Below are 18,747 nucleotides of genomic sequence, written 5' to 3'. Positions count from 1 at the left end.
AGGAGTCATTATCAGACTGGAGCAATTTATATGGAGCCCAAAAGAAATGGGATTATTTAAAAGTTGCGCTACTGAAGGCAACAGAAAATTGCATTAGGCTTGTCAGTAAAAGCAAAAAATTCAAGAAACCACTGTGGTACTCCGCAGATGTGGCCAAAATAGTAAAAAACAAAAAGTTAGCATTTAGTAATTATAAAAAAACCCAGAGTGAGGAAGACAGAATGACCTATAAGATTAGGCAGAAAGAGGCTAAGCAAGTTATAAGAGCTTCCAAATCCCACACAGAAGAGAAAATAGCACAGTCAGTAAAAAAGGGGGACAAAACTTTTTTTAGATACATAAATGAGAAAAGAAAAGTAAAACAAGGATTAGTTAGATTAAAAACAAAAGAAGGAAGGTATGTAGATGAGGATAAAGGTCTAGCTGACTGCCTCAATGAATATTTTTGTTCGGTATTTACAGATGAAAATGAAGGAAAGGGACCTCAGTTAAGAAAAAGGATAAATGAGTCATTTATTACACGTGAGTTTACAGAGGAAGAGGTTCTATTTCAACTGTCAAAAGTAAAGACAAATAAGTCAATGGGACCTGATGGAATACACCCAAAGCTATTAAAAGAGCTTAGTGGTGTACTAGCAAAACCATTAACAGATTTATTTAACCAATCATTGATAACAGGAGTAGTCCCAGAAGATTGGAAGTTAGCAAATGTTGTGCCCATTCACAAGAAAGGTAATAGGGAGGAGTCGGGCAACTATAGGCCAGTAAGCCTTACTTCAGTAGTGGGGAAAGTGATGGAAACCATGTTAAAGGATAGGATTGTTGAACATCTAAAAACACGTGGATTTCAAGACCAGAGACAACATGGGTTTACTTCAGGGAGATCATGCCAAACTAATCTTATTGATTTTTTTTGATTGGGTAACTAAAATTATAGATCAGGGTGGTGCAGTAGACATTGCTTACCTAGATTTCAGTAAGGCTTTTGACACTGTTGCACATAGAAGGCTTATCAATAAACTACAATCTTTGAGTTTGGATTCCAATATTGTTGAATGGGTAAGGCAGTGGCTGAGTGACAGGCAACAGAGGGTTGTAGTCAATGGAGTATATTCAAAGCTTGGGCTTGTCACCAGTGGGGTACCTCAGGGATCTGTACTTGGACCCATTCTCTTTAATATTTTTATTAGTGATATTGCAGAAGGTCTTGATGGTAAGGTGTGTCTTTTTGCGGATGATACTAAGATATGTAACAGGGTTGATGTTCCAGGAGGGATAAGCCAAATGGAAAATGATTTAGGTAAACTAGAAAAATGGTCAGAGTTGTGGCAACTGACATTTAATGTGGATAAGTGCAAGATAATGCATCTTGGACGTAAAAACCCAAGGGCAGAGTACAGAATATTTGATAAAGTCCTAACCTCAACATCTGAGGAAAGGGATTTAGGGGTGATTATTTCTGATGACTTAAAGGTAGGCAGACAATGTAATAGAGCAGCAGGAAATGCTAGCAGAATGCTTGGTTGTATAGGGAGAGGTATTAGCAGTAGAAAGAGGGAAGTGCTCATGCCATTGTACAGAACACTGGTGAGACCTCACTTGGAGTACTGTACACAGTACTGGAGACCCTATCTTCAGAAGGATATTGATACCTTAGAGAGAGTTCAAAGAAGGGCTACTAAACTGGTTCATGGATTGCAGGATAAAACTTACCAGCAAAGGTTAAAGGATCTTAACATGTATAGCTTGGAGGAAAGACGAGACAGGGGGGATATGATAGAAACATTTAAATACATAAAGGGAATCAACACAGTAAAGGAGGAGACTATATTTAAAAGAAGAAAAACTACCACAACAAGAGGACATAGTCTTAAATTAGAGGGACAAAGGTTTAAAAATAATATCAGGAAGTATTACTTTACTGAGAGGGTAGTGGATGCATGGAATAGCCTTCCAGCTGAAGTGGTAGAGGTTAACACAGTAAAGGAGTTTAAGCATGCGTGGGATAGGCATAAGGCTATCCTAACTATAAGATAAGGCCAGGGACTAATGAAAGTATTTAGAAAACTGGGCAGACTAGATGGGCCGAATGGTTCTTATCTGCCGTCACATTCTATGTTTCTATGTTTCTATGTCTTTATTTGCATATGAATAGCTACACCATGCACAGCTTACAAGGCACAGTTATAATAAAATTTGCACATAGGTAAAATATCAGAATTCTTGGCTATCCAAAACATACTTGTGCATGTGCTTTTCTACTTGTATCAGGATTTCCATGCAGTTGTTTCACAGATACACTCCAATACCTCAAATTGCCTAAGACCAAGTGGAATAAACTCAAAGATCTTTAGGAACTGGATAACCTTTGAAGGTAAGGCCCAGGAAATGATAGAGATAACCCCAGACCTGCAGACACTGCTTCCCTTTGCAACAACCCGTAAAAGAACTAAGAGATGAGTCAACATTTTCCAGTCTGCAGAATTGGAAACATAGAGAAAGGCAATGGATTAAATTAGAGGACAAAGTCTACATCAGTGGTCCCCAACACAGTCCAGGTTTTGTCAGTAATACATAAAATCCTGGACTGTTGGTGGTCCACAAGGACTGGGATTATTATGATTCGCGTTTATATAGCACCAACAGATTCTGCAGCACTGCACAATTCTAAAAAGGGGGGCATTTGACATACAAAAATTAACAGAGACAAGAGGTGAAGAAGGCTTTGCACAAAGGAAAGAATGTCACGGCACAGCCCGAGCCCTGCAGACAGCAAGGTGTGGCCGCCCCTTTAAGAGACCTGGCTGGGTTTCAACTCTCAGCTCCAGCATCCCAGACAGGTTCTCTGCCGTGATATCCAGTATCTGTCTGCATTATTCTGCTTCCTGACCCCTTGCCTGGTTTAAGCAGTACTGATCCACTTGCAGCCCTTTTCCAATTAGCGTCAGCTGCATCTAACTAGCCAGCCCTGCCTGAAACCTAGCATCTGGTCATTTTGCCTGTTTGGTGTTTCCTGCCGGATCTCTGCTTTGCTACTGACTGATTTCCTGGACTCTGACTCTGCCTGCTTTACCGACTACATTACTCCGCTGCCAGCCTTTACTTCTGCTTCTCGTGTGACGCTGCCTTTCGATTTCCCCGTAATTTATACTGTGCTTCTGTTTTTTGCCTCCTCCCCGTGCCACCTGCAACTGAGCTCCAACTCCTGGTAAACTGTTACAAAGAAAGACATACAAGAAATAACAGCATGGCGGGGGAGGGACTGACATACTGATATATATCAGGTTGAGGTAATGGCTGAACTATATGAAATAGTGGACAAGTGGGCTTTCACAGATCTGTGTGCTATGTTTTCCTCCATGCTTGCTTGGAGAACTCTGTTACATCCACCAGGAAGAATTCAAATCTTTTATTCTGAACCAATGAAGACTGGACAAGTGCATAAACATGGTAATAGGTATATAACACTGACTTTTTGGGGGCCTGTATAATGGCCTAAATTACTGGACCAAACAGAATCTTCAATCTGAGCATGCCCCTCTCATTTTCTAAGTGGTAAGTCTGACAATTCCTAAATGAGAATGAATGATTAGGCTGTGTGAGTAGATCTAGAATGTGAGGTAACTCCTACAGTGGATCTACTGCCAGTCTCCATATCATGAGTAACTGTAGGCTGCAGGACCAAAAGGAAAGAATAGTGTTAACCATTTCTTTCTTCAGTATGATTACAGCATATAATTTGAGGATGATGGAATTAGATAAAATAAGTACTGAAGCTGAACTGCCACAGATTTGTTTAAAAACCACTGTGGCACTATAATTTAGATGCAATGAAATTGTAACACTGTATCAGCTACTTTTTGGTCCGAGGCATCAATCACAATGCCTCAGACCAGGTGCCATTTACACTCTCAGACCATCACCAGCTCCCCATTCAGAAAACATAGTGAAAAAGATACATACCCAATGGCACCCAGATCCTCCTTGCACCATATCAGTCTCATTGTAATAACGCTGTTGTGGTGCTCGGAGTAGTCCTTTAACAATCTTAAGCACTTTTGCATAACAACATAATTAAAATGTTTGATATTATAAATTGTTGTTGATTACAAGCCAAATCTGAAATACATATAAAATAAGAGAGTTTGGCAGTGTTAATAAGTAGTCCACAGAAATATATGGATGCTGTCAGCGAAGATCTCTGTAAACCTATGTTTCAATAGCCAGAGCCCTGAAATACACCATAAGAAAATGATTTAAAGATTAAATTCTCACCAAATCAGTTATATAGCAATACAGTAGTGAAGATATAAAAAGCCATAAGAAATCAACAAAGAAATAAATACAGGACACTAAGTTAAAGACTGTTTTTTTTATTGCAGAGAAGGTAGTTTGAAGAATCGATCATTTACTATAAGGTAATAGGTAGCAAGTTTCCTTTACTTTTATTAGAAAACACATGACAAATATTACTTTTGGTATGATTTGCAATTCCACACAATATTGCACATTTTTTCTACAGTTTTCTTCCTAAAATACCATCCTGTAAACCAATTAAATAAACAAAAAGATCTAATTAAACATAAATGTTTACGTGGTAATCCTTAAATTTCAGATTATTTGAAAATATTTAACAAAAATGTAATTAATTTTAAAAAGTTCCCTCTTGCAAGTTACTTATGCCAAACAATTCTTTTTTTTTTATAATAATTTATCATTCTATCAATAACTAGGAACTATATAACAAAGTGTAAAATATTGTGAATTCCCAGAACTCATTTGGTCTTTGAAAATTCACTGTGAAACACATTTACCAAGGCAATCTTCTGATAATTTGCCAGAAAAAAAATAACAACCGTACCTATGATTATGTACCAAATAGAGCTCTTTGGCACATAGCAAAACAAGCAGTGTTAAACTTTCAAATATTAAAATATAATTCAACTGCTTTGTCCAAAGCTATGGCTATAAAAGCAAACTATAATTGTTCGATATATTTGCATCAGCATTCATGTCTTTGTCAAAAGTGTCATAAATGTCACATGCTAGCTCTTTAAATAGTTCATGTGTTATCCTCCATTATTGCAATTAATTATATTTTTAGTGTAGTGCTACATATAGTTGGGCATTTTAATTGCATGATTTGATAAGACTATATTAAATTATTTTTTTTTAAAAAAACCTATGGCAATATTAAAGGAATTAAATAATGTATACAGTGTGAATGTTTGCTAAGGATATTAGTGCAGGAAAAAAAAATGTTTTACAAGTTCTTGGCACACCAGCCTTTGTGAAACACTGTATGCAAATTAAACAATGAGTTTAACCCTATTTTGTTACATGTAATTGACCTACATATCTTGAAATGTACTCTTGTAATTCTGCCACTGCAATGATTTTATACCATATATTCACATTTTAACTACAATAACATTTACCCTACAGAAGAAGAAAAAAAGAAAAAAAAAAAAAAGAAACTAATATATATACTTTGTTAGCATGTACAGCATAAGGACATAACTAATAAGTTAGACACTGGATACTATTTCCATCTAAAACAAATTGTAAAAGTGAAAAATCTATCACCACCAAAAAACAAAAAATAAAAAACTAAAAATACATAATTTTATGTGAGAAAATTCAACAAGGCACAATGTTTTTTTTATTTTCATTTTCATTGAGTTAATGGGAAGGCGGAAGTGGAAAAATATCTTGAAACACTTATTTACTTAAAACTAAGTAAATTCTTTTTAAAATTCTTTTTATATATATATACACACACACACACACACACCTTTTAAAATGTACTCCTCTTTGTAGATTTACAATTTGATTTCACTCACATACATTTTATAAATCCAATACTGACCACGTTTAGCGTTTCAAATCAGGGAGACATGTTGCAAATAGGGTGCTATTTCTTGAATAATACAGTAGAAAAAAAAAAAAAAATCATCTTTAATGTGTCCAAAAGTACACATACCAAACTGCATTAACATGCACTGGCCTCAGTCTTCATATGCACCGACCATAGTCAGTATATTTTTGTACTTGTTACTGTGGGGATTTCTTTCCACTGGATGGAATTTTATCAGCTAATTTTTGAACAAGTGCATCATGGTCCATTCCAATGCTGGCTAGGATTCCACCTTCATTCCCATCCGATCCTGTATAAATAATTTCTTCACCTTTAAGTGTAGTCATGTGACCACCAAGAGCATTCAATATTGCATTACCGGCACAAATGTCCCATTTCTTGATGAAAGTTACATGAATGTAAACATCAGCGTGTTCTTGTTTCTCTTCTCTCACATCAAGCAATGAAAGAACTTTATAACCTAAAAGATAAAAAAATAAAAATAAAATAAATCTCCACTCGTGTGTAGTTTAACATAAACAACTCTACAAATAAAATAAGTAAACATGCATGTAAGATCCCCAGTAAAATGTTAAAGACCCATTTCATTGTTAAATGTGGATATAAAAGTTTGCTCATCAGTAGTTCCTGCGAGATTAAGTAATATTATACATCATGACCAAGTTGGGTTTGTGGCAACTAGGTACCTGATATATAACATTAGGAGACCTTTTGATATTGTAGATATGGCTCACAGGACAGGTGTGACCCTCCTAGCTCTGTTGTTGTAGGCTGAAAAAGTATTCAACAGTCAGGTGAATTATCTTGGGTTAGCCCTGGAAGCATTTGGTCTTAATATTACTAGATCTATAATGGTCCTATATACCTCTCCGACAGCCAGAGTAGTTGGGAGTGTTTTTCTTCTGACTGGTTCCATCAAAATAATGGGATCAGGCAGGGGTGCCCACTCTCCCATCTTTTTATATCTTATGGCAATTGAGCCATTAACATGGTTAATAAGGGCTGACGATCAAATTAAAGGCTTGCATGTTTTAAGTGATTGCATTAAATTAACCGTGTTCACAGATGAACTGGTACTTACCCTTGGTAACCCACTGAAATCTATGAATGAATTAATGATGTCCATAGGGGAGTTTTTATAAACTGAACCTCAATAAATACAGTATTTATCAGCGTATAACACGCACCTCATTTTCAGAAGGAAATTCCAGGAAATTTCCCCCCCTCCCATAGTATCCCCCCCCTCATCCCATAGTGTTCCCCCCCCCCCATAGTATTCTCCACCCACTCCCATAGTGTTCCCCCCCACTCTTCCCATAGTGTCCCCCCCCTTTCCATAGTATTCTCCCCCCCCCCTCATCCCATAGTGTCCCCCCCCCTTTCCACAGTATTCTCCCCCCCCCCCCTCCCATAGTGACGCCTAGTGCACTTTCCCTCTTGTCCCATATTTACTTACCTGTCTTGAAGCGTGGGCCAGCTTCACAGCGCGCACCGCGGTACTGGAACTTCAATTTCATGTTCCGGTTTCCGGCGGGAATGAAAGGAAGTGTGCACACTGAGTGCGCACTTCCTTTCAGTCCCGCCGGAAACCGGAACCTGAAATTGAAGTTCCAGTACCGCGGTGCGCGCTGAACACCGGCCCACGCTTCAAGACAGGTAAGTAAAGATGGGATATCGGCGTATAACACGCACCCATCATTTTCCCCCTATTTTCAGGGAGAAAACATGCGTGTTATACGCTGATAAATACGGTATGCTTAATTTCACTTAACTTGTCTTAAAGGATTAAAGACCGAAAAATTTGCTTTTGACTGTGCCACAAATTTTCAGCTGCCTGGAGATTGAGATTAGAAACGACCCTAATAAAATTATAGAACTTAATTTTTAAACAGTTAAAATATACATGTAAAAAACTAAATGAGTATAAAAATAGGCATCATTGTAGTTGAGAATTAATACTGTAAAGTCTTATATGCCCCCAAAATGGGTATACTTTTTTCGCATGGTATCTCTACCTTGTCCTGACAGCTGGATGATGCTGGCTGAGTCCACTTTTAATAAACTACTCTGGTTGGGGAAGTGCCCACAAATTTGTTGTAATAGCCTCTCCCTAAAAGTCAAGTTGGGTGGTCTGGATGTACCCCAGCAAAGGAACTACCAGAACGCCTGCACCTTATCACACGTCTCCATTACTCAATCAGATAGTGCCAAAGTGGAACAATTATATGAAATTAGGGATCAACCGATATTGATTTTTTATTCTGTACATTTACCATTTTGAAAAAATAAACAAATTCTAAAGGTAAATGCACAAAATATACATGTCACATGTAGTGGATGAAGTGTGTGTGTGTATACAATGCAGTGTGTGCGTAGTGTGTATACAATGCAGTGTGTGCGTGTGTGTATACAATGCAGTGTGTGCGTGTGTGTATACAATGCAGTGTGTGCGTGTGTGTATACAATGCAGTGTGTGCGTGTGTGTATACAATGCAGTGTGTGCGTGTGTGTATACAATGCAGTGTGTGCGTGTGTGTATACAATGCAGTGTGTGCGTGTGTGTATACAATGCAGTGTGTGCGTGTGTGTATACAATGCAGTGTGTGCGTGTGTGTATACAATGCAGTGTGTGCGTGTGTGTATACAATGCAGTGTGTGCGTGTGTGTATACAATGCAGTGTGTGCGTGTGTGTATACAATGCAGTGTGTGCGTGTGTGTATACAATGCAGTGTGTGCGTGTGTGTATACACTGCAGTGTACGCGCGTGTGTATACAATGCATTGTGCGCGCGTGTGTATACAATGCAGCGTGCGCGCGCGTGTGTATACAATGCAGCGTGTGTATACAATGCAGCGTGTGTATACAATGCAGCGTGTGTATACAATGCAGCGTGCGCGCGCGCGTGTATACAATGCAGCGTGCGCGCGCGCGTGTGTATACAATGCAGCGTGCGCGCGCGTGTGTATACAATGCAGCGTGCGCGCGCGTGTGTATACAATGCAGCGTGCGCGCGCGCGTGTGTATACAATGCAGCGTGCGCGCGCGCGTGTGTATACAATGCAGCGTGCGCGTGTATACAATGCAGCGTGCGCGTGTATACAATGCAGCGTGCGCGCGCGTGTGTATACAATGCAGCGTGCGCGCGCGTGTGTATACAATGCAGCGTGCGCGCGCGTGTGTATACAATGCAGAGTGTCTGTGTGTGTGTATACAATGCAGAGTGTCTGTGTGTGTGTATACAATGCAGAGTGTCTGTGTGTGTGTATACAATGCAGAGTGTCTGTGTGTGTGTATACAATGCAGAGTGTCTGTGTGTGTGTATACAATGCAGAGTGTCTGTGTGTGTGTATACAATGCAGAGTGTCTGTGTGTGTGTATACAATGCAGAGTGTCTGTGTGTGTGTATACAATGCAGAGTGTCTGTGTGTGTGTATACAATGCAGAGTGTCTGTGTGTGTGTATACAATGCAGAGTGTCTGTGTGTGTGTATACAATGCAGAGTGTCTGTGTGTGTGTATACAATGTAGAGTGTCTGTGTGTGTGTATACAATGCAGAGTGTCTGTGTGTGTGTATACAATGCAGAGTGTCTGTGTGTGTGTATACAATGCAGAGTGTCTGTGTGTGTGTATACAATGCAGAGTGTCTGTGTGTGTGTATACAATGCAGAGTGTCTGTGTGTGTGTATACAATGCAGAGTGTCTGTGTGTGTGTATACAATGCAGAGTGTCTGTGTTTGTGTATACAATGCAGAGTGTCTGTGTGTGTGTATACAATGCAGAGTGTCTGTGTGTGTGTATACAATGCAGAGTGTCTGTGTGTGTGTATACAATGCAGAGTGTCTGTGTGTGTGTATACAATGCAGAGTGTCTGTGTGTGTGTATACAATGCAGAGTGTCTGTGTGTGTGTATACAATGCAGAGTGTCTGTGTGTGTGTATACAATGCAGAGTGTCTGTGTGTGTATACAATGCAGAGTGTCTGTGTGTGTGTATACAATGCAGAGTGTCTGTGTGTGTATACAATGCAGAGTGTCTGTGTGTGTATACAATGCAGAGTGTCTGTGTGTGTATACAATGCAGAGTGTCTGTGTGTGTATACAATGCAGAGTGTCTGTGTGTGTATACAATGCAGAGTGTCTGTGTGTGTATACAATGCAGAGTGTCTGTGTGTGTATACAATGCAGAGTGTCTGTGTGTGTATACAATGCAGAGTGTCTGTGTGTGTATACAATGCAGAGTGTCTGTGTGTGTATACAATGCAGTGTGTGTGTAATGCAGTCTGGGGGTGTGTGTGTAATGCAGTGCATGTGTGTTTGTGTAGTGTGTGTATGTTTGTGTAGTGTGTTTATATAATGCATTGTGTGTGTTTGTGTAGTGTGTATATAATGCAGTGTGTGTGTGTGTGTGTGTGTGTAGAGATGTAATTTGTGTAAAAGGGGGAGGGGGAATTTTTTTATTTTAATATTTTTTTTTAAATATTTAAATATTTTTTTTTTTAGTCTCCCTTCCCTGGGAGGGGGGGATAAAGTATTCCCTGGTGGTCCGGTGGCTTGTTAAGTACTGTGGGGGGCCAGCGGCAAGCGGTTACTTACCTCCCTTCAGCTCCCTGTGTAAATCTCGCGGCCCTTAGTGCCGCGCAGAGCGTTGACATGGTAACCCGTGGCAACGCTCTGCGGCCGCGGGACTCGCGAGATTTTAAATGGGAGCTGAAGGGAGCTGCTGCCGGCCCCCCAGGACCGTCGGGCTTGTAATGGGCCCGGCGGATGTATTATCGGCAATATCGGTATCTATATTGGCTGATACCGATATTTCCGAAAATACTGAATAGCGGTAAAACCGATTTTCCTTTATTTTGGTTAATTAAGGATAGAAAGCAATGTTTGCTAAAAATGAAATCTGATAATTTAATTCGTAACATCGTGTCCTATTTGGAGAAATTTAAAAGAGACATGTCACTCCAGGAAAAAGTATTACATGCCTTCCTTTAACGCACTTAACTTATAATATGCTTGACCTCAACGTGCAAAATTGGACCAAAGAAGTCTTGGTAAATATAGACTATTTAATGAGTAACAACAGCAGCAGGAAGGATTCTCCTTGCTGAGTGTCTAGTACAACTTGGATTGCAGAGAGGTTTTTAATTAACTTAAATGGACACTATAGTCACCTGAACAACTTCAGCTTAATTAGGTTGTTCACGTGAGAATAGGTCCCTGCAGCCTCTCTCATGTAAACACTGTATTTTCTGAGAAAATACAGTGTTTACCTTGGAAGCTAGGAACACCTCCAGTGGCAGTTACTCAGACGTCCACCAGAGGGACTTCCGAGTTCAGGGCTGTCTAATTCGCATTCATCATGTTTCACGTCTTCACGCTTGGGTGAATATACAGTTGCAAGAAAAAGTATGTGAACCCTTTGGAATGATATGGATTTCTGCACAAATTGGTCATAAAATCTGATCTGATCATCATCTAAGTCACAACAATAGACAATCACAGCCTGCTTAAACTAATAACACACAAAGAATGAAATGTTGCCATGTTTTATTAAACACACCATGTAAACATTCACAGTGCAGGTGGAAAAAGTATGTGAACCCCTAGACTAATGACATCTCCAAGAGCTAATTGGAGTGAGATGTCAGCCAACTAGAGTCCAATCAATGAGATGAGATTGGAGGTGTTGGTTACAGCTGCCCTGCCCTATAAAAAACACACAAGTTCTGGGTTTGTCTTTCACAAGAAGCATTGCCTGATGTGAATGATGCCTCGCACAAAAGAGCTCTCAGAAGACCTACGATTAAGAATTGTTGACTTGCATAAAGCTGGAAAGGGTTATAAAAGTATCTCCAAAAGCCTTTCTGTTCATCAGTCCACGGTAAGACAAATTGTCTATAAATGGAGAAAGTTCAGCACTGCTGCTACTCTCCCTAGGAGTGGCCATCCTGTAAAAATGACTGCAAGAGCACAGCGCAGACTGCTCAATGAGGAGAAGAATCCTAGAGTGTCAGCTTACAAAAGTCACTGTTAGCAAATCTACAATACGTAAAACACTAAACAAGAATGGATTTCATGGGAGTATACCACAGAGGAAGCCACTGCTGTCCAAACAAAACATTGCTGCACGTTTACAGTTTGCACAAGAGCACCTGGATGTTCCACAGCAGTACTGGCAAAATATTCTGTGGACAGATGAAACCAAAGTTGAGTTGTTTGGAAGAAACACACAACACTATGTGTGGCGAAAAAGAGGCACAGCACACCAACATCAAAACTTTATCCCAACTGTGAAGTATGGTAGTGGGGGCATCATGGTTTTGGGGCTGCTTTGCTGCGTCAGGGCCTGGACGGATTGCTATCATCGAAGGAAAAATGAATTCCGAAGTTTATCAAGACATTTTGCAGGAGAACTTAAGGCCATCTGTCTACCAGCTGAAGCTCAACAGAAGATGGGTGTTGCAACAGGACAATGACCCAAAGCATATAAGTAAATGAACAACAGAATGGCTTAAACAGAAGAAAATACGCCTTCTGAAGTGGCCCAGTCAGAGTCCTGACCTCAACCCGATTGAGATGCAGTGGCATGACCTCAAGAAAGCGATTCACACCAGACATCCCAAGAATATTGCTGAACTGAAACAGTTCTGTAAAGAGGAATGTCAAGAATTACTCCTCACCATTGTGCACGTCTGATCTGCAACTACAGGAAACGTTTGGTTGAAGTTATTGCTGCCAAAGGAGGTTCAACCAGTTATTAACCCCTTAAGGACACATGACGTGTGTGACACGTCATGATTCCCTTTTATTCCAGAAATTTGGTCCTTAAGGGGTTAAAGGACCACTATAGTGCCAGGAAAACACTCGTTTTCCTGGCACTATAGTGCCCTGAGGGTGCCCCCACCCTCAGGGTCCCACTCCTGCCGGGCTCTGGAGAGAGGAAGGGGTTAAACACTTACCTTTCTCCAGCGCCGGGCGGAGAGTTTGCCTCCTCCTCTCCTCCTTCCTCGCAACGTCATTGGCTGAATGCGTATGCGCGGCAGGAGCCGCGTGCGCAGCCAGCCGGTCACATAGGAAAGCATTCTCAATGCTTTCCTATGGACGCTGGCGTCTTCTCACTGTGATTTTCACAGTGAGAAGCACGCAAGCGCCTCTAGCGGCTGTCAATGAGACAGCCACTAGAGGCTCTGGAGGCTGGATTAACCCTCAGTATAAACAGAGCAGTTTCTCTGAAACTGCTATGTTTGTAAAAAAAAAAAAAAAAAGGGTAATCCTAGCTGGACCAGGCACCCAGACCACTTCATTAAGCTGAAGTGGTCTGGGTGCCTAGAGTGGTCCTTTAAATCCAAGGGTTCACATACTTTTTCCACCTGCACTGTGAATGTTTACATGGTGTGTTTAATAAAAACATGGCAACATTTCATTCTTTGTGTGTTATTAGTTTAACCCCTTAAGGACCAAACTTCTGGAATAAAAGGGAATCATGACATGTCACACATGTCATGTGTCCTTAAGGGGTTAAGCAGGCTGTGATTGTCTATTGTTGTGACTTAAATGATGATCAGATCACATTTTATGACCAATTTGTGCAGAAATCCATATCATTCCAAAGGGTTCACATACTTTTTCTTGCAACTGTATCAAACGTGATATCAGGAGACAGGAGGCACTGTGAAAGCGCCTCCTGTGTCCTGTAGTTAACCCTGGAGCCTGTTAGCAATCAGAGCCGACAGTTTGGGGAGATAAGGCACACAGCAGCTCTGGCTGACAGGCAGAAGACTGAGCAGGAGGATCCAAAACTTAATTAAACTTATCTTGTGAGTGTGGGTGAGAGAATAAGTGAGTGTGAGAGAGAGAGATAGAGATAGATAGATAGATAGATAGATAGAATTAGATAGAAATAGATTGTGTGTATGTTTAACAATTTTTAATTTTCAATGTGTGTTTGTCACACACTATATATACTCTCTATATATAGTTTTTGTATACTTTATACATTGAGCTGGAGGGTTGCGGTAGGAGGGGGCCGGGCATAGACATGGAGCTGAGCTGTCAGTCAGCTCAGCTCGCGAAAGTGCATACCGCGCACAGTTTGGGTAAGCTACATCCTCACCAGGTGAATTGGTATGTCTTGTGAATATTTCCATCATATTATTTGCTGTATTCCACAAGCCCCACTATTTCTGCTCCATTCTTCCAACCTGCAATGTGTGGGTTTTTTTTTTACTGCAAAAACAATGCTCTTTGATTACTATCACGCATATTACTATTATGTTTCCGACCACAAATATAAATTCTACTATTCCATTCTACTAGCTTCCACAGATGGACAGAAATTGTTACATAAATTACAGGAGGACTTGCTAAAATACAAAAATGAATTAATTAAGTTTAAAAAGCTTAAATTCGAAAGAGTCCACCAGGACTATCTTGACCATCATGTTTATAGGTGGCTTTCCGGCAGCAACACACAGAGACCTAGAAGACCACGCAAGAGGATCATTAAACCTCGGATTGTAACCATAGACACGACATCTGGTGAGTCTGCCTCCGACAATGAGCATAATGAGACGACACTTCAGACTCCTTCTCCCCTTTTTTTAGAGAACGCAGAAATGGGCGCCTCTACCAGGAGCCGATTAAGAGGAAGCGCAGAACAAGGAGAGGTGGTAAAACAAAGAGGGATGCCAAGAGGCAAACCGCCACTCAAGAAGTGATTCCCATTTTCAATTTGTCCCACAGGCCGCTAATCCAGGAAGAGACTGATATACTCAGTCAGGGATTGTCCTTTGTCCCTACGGCCAGAGCGAATCATTTTAAGTGAGAAGTGGAATGGTTTAAATTTGGGAGGAACTTACGCTTAAAGGACTATTTCAATAAAAGTGAGACCACTGCTATAACGAACAAAGACATTGAGGTTGAAATCAACTTTTGATCCGTCCACCAATAAACCTTCCATCAAGACTTTTTTGTCATTAACGAAAAAGGAGGCACACACCACCATGTCCAAGTCTATAAAAGAGAAACAGAATATCACAAAGCGGCAGAGACAACTGATCAATAGCCTAGCCGAAGATTCGTCCATCATTATACGGGCAGCGGACAAGGGGGGTGGCATAGTTATCATGGACTATGTTGACTACTCCAATGAAATGAGAAGTCAACTACAAGATACAAATACTTACCAACTTTTGGACCGCGATCCTACGTCAAGTTTCCAAGGGATCATTTACGACACACTTTCAATGGGATTGAGAGCAGGATTTATAGATGTTGATCTATTTCAATTCCTTAACCAATCTAATCCACGCAGTCCCATCATATATAGTATCCCGATACACAAGAATGCCCAGAAACCCCCTGGACGCCCAATAGTGTCTTCAATCCAAGAAATCCTTGAGCCGTTAGCCAAATGGCTTGATTTTTTGTTCAAAGGGCCCATTGAACAATTGGAGACTTGTATTAAGGATACTCCACCACTTTTGAACAAGGTCAAAGAGATCAGTTTCTTCAACTATCAACCGTTACTCATTACAATGGATGTGAAGAGCTTGTATACGGTGATCCCGCATGAAGGAGGTATAGACTCTATGCGTCAAGTACTCACAGCTTCAACAGTATACAAGGGTCCACCTATTGAGTTTATTTTGGAGATTCTGGCACTCACCCTAGAGAAGAATTACTTCCGCTTCGAGAGTCAATGGTACCAGCAAGTATCCGGTACATCGATGGGGGCAGCTATGGCCCCCATGTATGCAAACGCATACATGTATATTTATGAAAAACAGCATATCTTGGCCCCATATGGCCACCTAATACAAGGGTACTATCGGTACATAGACGACCTGCTTATCATATGGAAAGGCACAGAATCAGAAGCAAATGCCATGGTTGAGGGACTGAATAGGTTACCTACACCGATCAGACTGACAGCCCACATCAGCTCTGAAAAGGTTCAATACTTAGACGTGGAACTTTCTGTCGGGGACAATAGGCTAGAATATAGTCTTTATACTAAGACGACGGATCGAAACACACTGTTACATGCACAAAGTGCACATCCACAAGCACTTATCAAGTCCCTCCATAAGGCACAGTTTCTGAGGGTGATGCGCAACAACTCCAACGAGACCATTAGAGAAAGACAGCTGTTAGAAATGACAGACAAATTCTTGGAACGCGGATATAAGCGCTCTACCCTTGATGAAGCACTGAGAGAAGCGAGAAATCCTCGAGTACTTAATGAAACAAAGCCCAACAGTAAAGCTATCCAGAAATTAGTCTTTCCTACTACGTATCATCAGTCCACTACATCAATTTCTTCAACTATCAGAAAAAATTGGAGAATTTTGGCTACAGACGACACCCTTCCTAAAGTTTTTCACAAAAAACATTGATTTGTTTCAAAAGGAACAAGAACTTAAAAGATCTTTTAGTCCACACGGACCCTACTTCAAGTTACATGGATCACACTACAGCCCAAAATCGAGGTTGTGTTCGCTGTCTTGGGTGCGTCACATGTGGCCATATGATGCCATCAAAGACGTTCTCTCACCCACATACAAACAAGCAGTACTTCATCAAGAAGACCATCACATGTAAAACAACACATGTTATATACAAGTTGACATGTCCGTGAGGCCTAGTATATATTGGCAAGACTGAAACTGCATTGTGTGAGAGAATTAGGGGGCACAGGTCCAGTATTAGATTGGCATACCGAGATGGATCTTCCGATAAACCAGTAGCAAAACATTTTTTGGAGTTTAAACATCCATTATCCGCGTTGAAGTTCGTGGCTATTGACCATATCCCGTTGTCCAACAGGGCAGGCGACCGAGGAAGAGTCCTTCTAAACAGAGAGACTTACTGGATTTACGAATTGGACACAGTCTCTCCAAAAGGCCTAAATGAACATATTTCTTTTCACTTTTTTTATTACTAATGTCTGGCTTGCCCTATGATATGAATAATATCTAGATTGTAGAGTTGTCTTCCATTATACAGCATTAACCCTATTCAATAACCTTATGTATTGCCATATCTAGGTAGTCTATGGTTTGGGGTTTTAGTTTCTAATATGGTGTTCTTCCACCTTAAATATACTTGTTAATGTATAGCCCCAGCTAGGTTCATTATTTTTAATTTTAGTTTTTATGTTCAATTAAGTCATCTTGTGACACTGGCCATTATAGTGGCAGCCAAAATAGCAAGTACAAGTAATGTGTTTGAATTATAAATGTGAGCAAAGCTTAGACAGTTGCTATATCATCATGCTATTTTTGAGCATTATGAAATTAATGTGTCACATCATGATTAATGAATATGAAGACATTATGTTAATGTTATGTTATTTAAAGTATATGTGATTAGTCTTTTTAAAATATTTTTTAATTATCCTTTGTCAATAATTTACAAGCAAATGATCTATATATTTTTTGCACTTTATTAGTCTCATGTCACTTTAAGTTCATGTATAGCACTTTAATATTTTTGCTAAGGCACTTTGGCACGTTAGGCATTTGCACATTGATTGTAAAGACTGTATAGCCTTCTTATATGACACTATATTATTAATCTTGCACATTTTTACAGTACATACTTTACACTGTACATTGGCTCATAGTTATAAATATGCCCATCAGACTATCACTCTACAGTTTCAGCCAGTTATAGTTTATGGCTGACACACACTACAACACAAACACTTCGTATATCAACTTTTGTCCACATCCATAGCTTTTTTTACTTCACACGGTGCACTTTCTAACCGCACGATTAGCTTAGCCGTTCTGTTTATCTATTTCCATAGCGACGCTCTAGTTATTCTCGTCTCTATGGCGACGAACGGCATACGTCATCACGTGGTGACGTCACTAGAGGGGGTGGATCTTGTCGGGAATATGCGCACTGGGCACCAAGGGACGCCGGCAACACGGCGGTTTTACACTGAGGGTAAGCTATTTTCTTAATTTGGTAATTCGCTTAATTTGCTTAATTGGATCAATGTTATCATGTATATAAACAGCTTCTATGTCAGTGTACATTCATGATCCTGATGAAAGTCTTACATGACTGAAACGTTGATCTTTTGATGTTTTAAATCGTTTTTTCATTAAACTTTGGACTTTTAAACCGTGAGTGCAGCCATACATTTGGATTTCCATACATATATATATATATATATATATATATATATATATATATATATATATATATATATGGAAATATTTATTTGTGGTCGGAAACATAATAGTAATAGCTGTGCTCCCCGCCACTTCCTAAGGCCCCCCCCCCATTTCCTTCCTTACTCTATGGGGGTCAATATGATCCCCCATATAAGCATAAGAGAGACTGAAATCTCCCAAATGCCCCTACTCGCAATGCCGCGAGTATGGGGCATGTCTACTAAACAGTGAGCAGCCTGTGGGTGCTCACTGTTGTAAAAATAACCCCACCCCCACGATAGGTCCCCCCCATTGTCATTTAGGGCCACCATCCCCCGCCGTTCATGGGTGGGGGCCAGGGGGAGTGCAATAGGTCCCCCCTTCAGTTTAATAGCCACCACTCGCGCGGCATGAGTGGGGAGACACTAGGGTGTTCTTTTGTTTTGTTTTATAAACAGGTTTTTTTGCTCACTGTTTAGTAGACATGTCCCTACTCGCGATATAGCAAGTATGGGCAGAATTTACTAATTCTTAGTAATCTTTACTTAACCCCTTAAGGACTGAGCCAAATGTACACGTTGTGAACAAAACAAAACGTAAACAAAACCTGGCGTTTGCGCTATATGTCTGTCCAACCGTAATTCACTTCTTTCATATTAAATGCACCCACCCTTATTATATATCATTTTATTCAGGGGAAACAGGA

At 40.3% G+C, this 18,747-nt stretch overlaps 1 protein-coding gene across 1 annotated transcript in view; it reads right to left on the bottom strand.

The window, feature by feature from the left end:
• Positions 1-5,660: 5,660 nt before the first annotated feature.
• BPNT2 (3'(2'), 5'-bisphosphate nucleotidase 2) overlaps positions 5,661-18,747 on the bottom strand; it is a 29,548-nt gene continuing 16,461 nt past the window's right edge. The window contains exon 5 of the mRNA XM_063451373.1: positions 5,661-6,338. Coding sequence (XP_063307443.1) covers positions 6,055-6,338 — 284 coding nt within the window. The 3' untranslated portion in view covers positions 5,661-6,054. The remainder of the gene's footprint in view (positions 6,339-18,747) is intronic.

This window comes from Pelobates fuscus, chromosome 4 (genome assembly GCF_036172605.1).
Source record: "Pelobates fuscus isolate aPelFus1 chromosome 4, aPelFus1.pri, whole genome shotgun sequence".
NCBI lineage: Eukaryota > Metazoa > Chordata > Amphibia > Anura > Pelobatidae > Pelobates > Pelobates fuscus.
The sequence above is the reverse complement of the archived record's forward strand: the minus strand, read 5'-3'. Positions and strand labels throughout refer to the sequence as shown.